This window comes from Peromyscus eremicus, chromosome 1, assembly GCF_949786415.1.
Source record: "Peromyscus eremicus chromosome 1, PerEre_H2_v1, whole genome shotgun sequence".
NCBI classification, from domain to species: domain Eukaryota; kingdom Metazoa; phylum Chordata; class Mammalia; order Rodentia; family Cricetidae; genus Peromyscus; species Peromyscus eremicus.
This window is the reverse complement of record NC_081416.1, coordinates 174392392-174399017: the sequence shown is the minus strand read 5'-3', so window position 1 is coordinate 174399017 and position 6626 is coordinate 174392392. Positions and strand designations below refer to the sequence as shown.

Sequence of the window (6626 nt, the reverse complement as noted above, 5' to 3'; positions counted from 1 at the left end):
ACTGTATAAAATTTCCAAGTGAATTTAGAGGTTTCACTCTGTAGCCCAGGCTGGCCTCAAATTCCCAGCAATCTCCCTGCCTCATTTTCTTCCACTCTAGGATTACAAACACCTGGTCTAGGGCACCGTGAGTTCTAACTCAAACATTCTCCAGGTGAATTAATTGCAAGACAGATTTCCTCTCTTTGGAGCACATTCTCAGCACCTTTACTGAAGTCTTCGGAAAAGCAGCAGATACAAGCATCACAATCGTGACATCTACTGATTGCCGCTGGGCTATCTCAGGAGAGGAAAGAGCCTCTTTCATTGATGGGGGGCGGGGGTTGGCTGTATAGGGGCTAGGCTCTCCGATGGAGCTGAGGTTGGACTGAACTGGAGGCTGAATTGTCCACAGACTTTGGAGGATTGCTACTTCCTGTCCCTTGCTAGGGGCTACTCTCCTGGAATCTAAGCTGGTGGAAGAAGATGGAGCCCAGAGAGGGTGCTTCAGCTGGAAGTGGGAATGGGAAGCCTCTTCTACAAGATCTGAAACTTCCAGGCACTCTGATCTTTGTAGTCCAGAGGGTCCATGGGGTTGTAGGTGAATTTCCAGGTGCCTGTGGGGTCTTTGAATTCCAGGCTGTCCACGGGGCTGTAAGTGCTGTAGCTCTGGCCTGACAGCGAGGTGGGGGATTGAGCCAGGGATGGCCCCACGGAGGGGCCTGAGAGGGGGCTGAGAGCCGGACCCCCCAGCTGGGGCACCATGGGAGAAAGGTAGGGATCCAGCCCACTGAAATAGGAACTTGGAGATGCATAAGCCGAGGGGGAAGAACAGAAAGCCGAAGCAGGAGCATAGGTCATGGCATAGGGGGCTGAGGTGAGAGAGGGCCCTGAGGCCACGAGCCCAGCTCGCTGGGCCTCAGGCAGAGGAGACTCCGAGGCTGGACTCCAAATGGACACAGTGGCCACTGCCGTGGTAGGTGAGCCTGAGGGGCCAGGCAGAGAAGGGCTGTAGGAATCTGAGATGCCCAAAGGGTCTGTACAAACATCTGTGGAGGGCCGTGGGGATGTACCCGCCTTCCTCTTAGCAGGACGAGCCTTGGCCTGTCCCCCCGGGGGCTGCTGCTGCTGCTGCTTCTGCTGCTGTCGCTGCTGTCTGCATTTCGCTCTGCGGTTCTTGAACCAGACCTAGAGAGTGAATAAAATGTGAAAAGACCCCAGAGTCCTCAGGTGCCAAGGGAAGAAAGACAAGGCTGGTGGAAATAGTCACGCTTCGTCACTCTGCATCCAACAATGAGGCAGCTCTGCCATGATCTGTGTACCCATCCAATCAGCATGTACACATGCACACAGCAACCTACATGCACTGATCACACATGTCTCATGCATGCAGGCAACCGTACACATGTGCATGTATCAGTCTGCAGGCATCATCTATCTACCCATTTGATTGATCACATATGCATGCATGCAATCATGCATTATCCTCACATTATATGCATACAGTCATACACATACCCACATACACACCTACATGTACTCAGCCACCTACCTGATCACAGGAAGATGTACGCAGTCATGTATTATCCTCACCTATATACATACAATCACGCACATATGCACACATTGTATTAACACGTTCTTGCTCATGAATATGTACATGCATTATACTCACATATCATACATGCACTATATCATGTTTGCATATACTCATCAGCCCATCCCATAGTATATACTTGCATGTAGTTTTACACATAGATACAGTAATACCAGGGCTAGGGATGTAGCTCTGTGGTAGAGCATTTGCCCGGCACGCACAAAGCTCCGGGTTCAATCTCCCACACTGCAGAACAAACACACACACACACACACTTCTCTCACCCACTAATCCTCTCAATCACCTACTCTACTGCTTAAAGTAGTCATCAGTCATATTCCTCTACTGTGAAGAATATTAATGTTACAGTAAGTGAGTAAACCACACAATTCAGCGGAGGCTCACTATGTAGCCCAGACTGGCACTCCTCCTGCCTCTGCCCCCTCCATGCTGAAATTGCAGGGATGAGCCACCAGCATGCTTAGCGCAGTATTCTAGACCTGATAGTATGCGGAAGATGCTGTTACAGAGGGAAGCAGCAGCACTGGGGTTTCAGGTTGGAATTAAAAGTGCTATGACCCATGTGGCTGACCTTGGTTTCTATGATGACTTGATTGATCCACCGGTTGGTAAATAAGCATGGCGACAAGACAAGTCCCATGAAGCTAAACTTAACGAGACAGGCCTGTTGTAATCCTGCTCTACGGGAGGCTGACTCAAGAAGATCTGAAGCTAGAGGTCTGCGGGGCTGCAGAGTGAGTTCAAGGTCAGCCTGGGTAACTTGTGAGACTGTCTCACAATGCCAATGCTGCAATGGGTAGCCCCACACCCATGCGTATATGGGCAGCGCAAACCAATCCAGTGGGTTATAAAGAGGAGGAGGATGGAGAGGAGGAGGAGAAAAAAAAAGACATGAGTGAAGTTGAGCAGGAAATGCAGGGGGGAGTCCTGGAAGGGGAAGAGGGGGTGGATGTGATCTCAATACATTGTATCCATGTGTGAAATTACCAAATAAATTTTTTTTACTTACTTAATTTTTTGAAATTATAATTACATCATTTCCATGTCCTTCCAAATCAAAGAATAACTAAAAAATAATAAGATAACAAAACAGGCTAGAGAAATGGCTCAGTGGTTAAGAACCCATATTGCTCTTGCAGAGAACCTGGGTTTAGTTCCCAGCACCCACATTGCAGGCCACGGCAGTGGCCACTGTGTCCATTTGGAGTCCAGCCTCGGAGTCTCCTCTGCCTGAAGCCATCGAGCTGGGCTAGTGTAACTCCCTGTAACTCCAGCTCTAGGGGATCTGATGACTCTTCTGGCCTCCCCAGGCGCTGCACACATGTGCACAAATGTAACATGCACACATACATGCACGCATGCACGTACGCACGCATGCGAGTAGAATTAAAAATAAATCTCTAGCCTGGGACAGTGGCACAACACCTTTAATCTCAGCACTTGGGAATCAGAGGCAGGTGGATTGATGGTGAGTTCAAAGCCAGCCTGCTCTACATAGTAAGATCTTGTTTCAAAAATAGTTTACCCAGGCGGTGGTAGGGCACGCCTTTAATCCCAGCACTCAGGAGACAGGGGCAGGAGGATCTCTGAGTTCCAGGCCAGCCTGGTCTACAGAGTGAGATCCAGGACAGCCAGAGCTGTTACACAGAGAAGCCCTGTCTTGGAAAACAAAAATAACTAGTTTTAAGATCAAAAATAAATTTTAAAAAGGGGGCTGGTGATATATTTCAGTGGTGGATCAATTGTGCATGTGTGAGACCCTGAAAATCAACCCTCATTTCTGAAAATAAAGGAAACAGTGCAAAGGGAAGTAGAGCACTTGGAGGACAGTGTGGTGAGAAGGTATCAAATAATGGGGGGGGGGGGGCCGCTGGAGAGATGGCTCAGAGGTTAAGAGCACCGACTGCTCTTCCAGAGGTCCTGAGTTCAATTCCCAGCACCCACATGGTGGCTCACAACCATCTGTGATGGGATCTGGCGCCCTCTTCTGTATACATAATAAATAAATAAATCTTAAAAAAAAAAATAATAACGGGGAAGTTGGCTGGGCGGCGGTGGTGGTGCACGCCTTAATCTCAGCACCCAGGAGGCAGAGGCAGGCAGATCTCTGAGTTCGAGGCCAGCCTGGTCTACAGAGTGAGTTCCAGGATGGCTAGGACTATACAGAAAAACTTTGTCTTGAACAAAGGAGGAGGAAGAGGAGGAGGAGGAGGAGGAGGAGGAGGAGGAGGAGGAGGAGGAGGAGGAGGAGGAGTTAAGTGACATAGGGAAGTGAGGGGCCATCAGGCTACACTGCTTCATAATTGTGGCCATTTCCCCGTGGCCTGTCTTTCCTCCACTCTGGATCTGATAACGACACACAGAAGATCACAGTAGGGGTCAGGAGGGCTCCAAGGAGCAGAACATCCTACCTGGACCCTGGACTCAGGCAGGTTGATCTTGAGAGCCACCTCCTCGCGTGCATACACATCCGGGTACTGGGTTTTGGAGAACAGGGCCTCCAGCTCCTCCAGCTGGCTCCTCGTGAACGTGGTTCGCTCTCGCCGCTGCTTCCTGGGGGCGCCTGGGTATAAACGATGAAAGAACCTTCAGGTTAGCTGGGTCTGCCGGCTGGAGGCCCTGAGGTCCAGTAAGACGCCTGCCCAGAAGTCCTTTCTGTACATTCGTCTGCCTTAATAAGGGGCTGTATTTATTCCCTGGCCTTATAGCACGAGCTCAGTTCCCAGAGGAACTGGAGATGCCTTCCAGTCACGTGTCCACTGGAGGGACCTGCTTTTAGCCCTGCAAGGATTTGCCCCTGGTTTTGTGTTTTGTTCTCATTTCTCTCCTCCCTCCTTCTCCTTTCTCTGTCTCTCTGTCTGTCTGTCTGTCTTTCTCTCTCTTTCTCTCTCTCTCTCTTTCTCTCTCTCTCTCTCCTTCCCTCCCTCCCTCTCACCCTCTCTCTCCTCTCTCTCTCACACACACACCCCACCCACCTCACCCCCCACCCTCCCTACGCACACCCCCCACACTCAGCCTTCCTATTTCTTCTCCCCTTCTCTTTCATTACAGCAGGGTTTCACTGTGTAGCCCAGGCGGGCCCTGAAATCCTTGATCCTCCTGCCTCAGTCTCCCAAATAGCCGGGATTACAGGCAGGAGCCACTGCATCAGACTCCCCTACTGAGCCTTTTTATGCACAAAGACATATTCAGTTGAAGCATGATGTTGCTAACAACCAAGCACTTCGGCCTGTAAAAGTGATGTCTCTATGGTTCAACTTAATGTAAAAGAAAAAAAGAAAGTGGGCTGGCAAGATGGCACAGAACATAAAGGCAATTGTGTACAAGCCTCAAGACCTGAGTTCAGTCCCTGGGACCCACATAGTAGAAGGAAAAAAAAAAAAACAACTCCCAAAAGTCATTCTGAATTTATAAAGAAGCCTGATCTACATAGTGAGTTTCAGGCCAGCCATGGCTACATAGTGAAAACCTGTCTCAAAAAAAGAAAGGAAGGAAGAAAGAAAGGAAGGAAGACAGACAGAAAGAGAGAGAGAAAATAAAAAGAAGAAAACTGTTAAATAATAAGTATGATAGTAGAGCATGATGGTTCAGGACTACAATCCCAGCCCTCTAGGAGACTGGAGGTGTGGTTCAGTGGTAGAACCCCTGCCTAGAATCCCCCAGTGAGGGGCTGGGGGTGTGGCTCAGTGGTAGAGCACCTGCCTAGAATCCCCCAGTGAGGGGCTGGGGGTGTGGCTCAGTGGTAGAGCACCTGCCTAGAATCCTCCAGTGAGGGGCTGGGGTGTGGCTCAGTGGTAGAGCCCCTGCCTAGAATCCCCCAGTGAGGGGCTGGGGCTGGGGCTCAGTGGTAGAGCCCCTGCCTAGAATCCCCCAGTGAGGGGCTGGGGCTGGGGCTCAGTGGTAGAGCCCCTGCCTAGAATCCCCCAGTGAGGGGCTGGGGTGTGGCTCAGTGGTAGAAGCCTAGAATCCCTCCCACACCCCACCCCACCTCCCTGTGAGGGTGGTGCATGGCTCCATGGTAAAGTACTTGCCTGCATTCCACACGGCTCTGGATTCCAGCCCAACAACCTCTAATCCAAAAAGAGAAAAATAAAGAGACAGAGAGAAAGAAAAGGTGGTACCATGGACATTGGAATGCTAACTTCTTTTAGAAATAAAGCTTTACAGACAGATGGAAATCCCTACTGATTCTGTTTCCAGACCACTGCCCTTCCAATGCCATGACTATAGACTCTCCTGAATCCCTGGGGGACGTGTAAAAGTCCCTTGGATGCCGGGCAGTGGTGGTGCACGCCTTTAATCCCAGCACATGGGAGGCAAAGACAGGTGGATCTCTGTGAGTTCGAGGCCAGCCTGGTCTACAGAGTCAGTTCCAGATCAGGCTCCAAAGCTACACAGAGAAACCCTGTCTTGAAAGAGAAGAAAAAAAAGAAGTCCCTTGGATGCCAAATTCCTTTGCAGATGAACATAGAGCTGGTACATGGCGCTACTGCCTCCTCCACCCCACATGTGCTTTTCTCCTGAGGCAGGGAACCTCAGATCTTCCTAAAAGACAAGACGGGGATAGGAAGGAGGAACACACTTACTTGAGTATGGGACAGCCTGATGCATCAGGTCCACACTGGGGCCACTCAGAGCCAAGGCATTGACCGAATAGTGAGGCCCCGGGTTCATATATGCCATCATGATCTTCAGTGACTGGGGCCCAGATGAGGGCACCTGTAAGAGAAGAAGTTTTCCAACAGTCCACCCTGCACACCACCTGGGCACTGACAAGCTGATACTCACATCCTGCTTCTGGGGCTCTTCTTCGGGAACCAATTTTGTTCATTAACCTGTATCTATCTATCTATCTATCTATCTATCTATCTATTATCTATCTATCTATCTCTATCTCTAGCTAGCTAACTAGCTAGCTTTTGTTTTTAGAATCCAAGTGATGTGACACATTCATTTAATTCATTAAACACTCACAATGGAGAGACAGAGGCAGGTAGATCTCTGTGAGTTCAAGGCTAGCCTGGTCTAC

The 6626-nt window shown here is 49.9% G+C and overlaps 1 protein-coding gene across 1 annotated transcript; it reads right to left on the bottom strand.

Moving 5' to 3' along the window:
* Positions 1–516: 516 nt before the first annotated feature.
* Crx (cone-rod homeobox) lies at positions 517–6310 on the bottom strand. The gene is made up of 3 exons (XM_059253584.1): positions 6184–6310; positions 4009–4160; positions 517–1167 (listed from the first exon to the last, which is right to left on the bottom strand). Exons 1-3 carry the CDS (start codon positions 6281–6283, stop codon positions 517–519), a joined length of 903 nt encoding a protein of 300 aa, XP_059109567.1. The 5' UTR covers positions 6284–6310.
* Between the last annotated feature and the right edge of the window lie 316 nt (positions 6311–6626).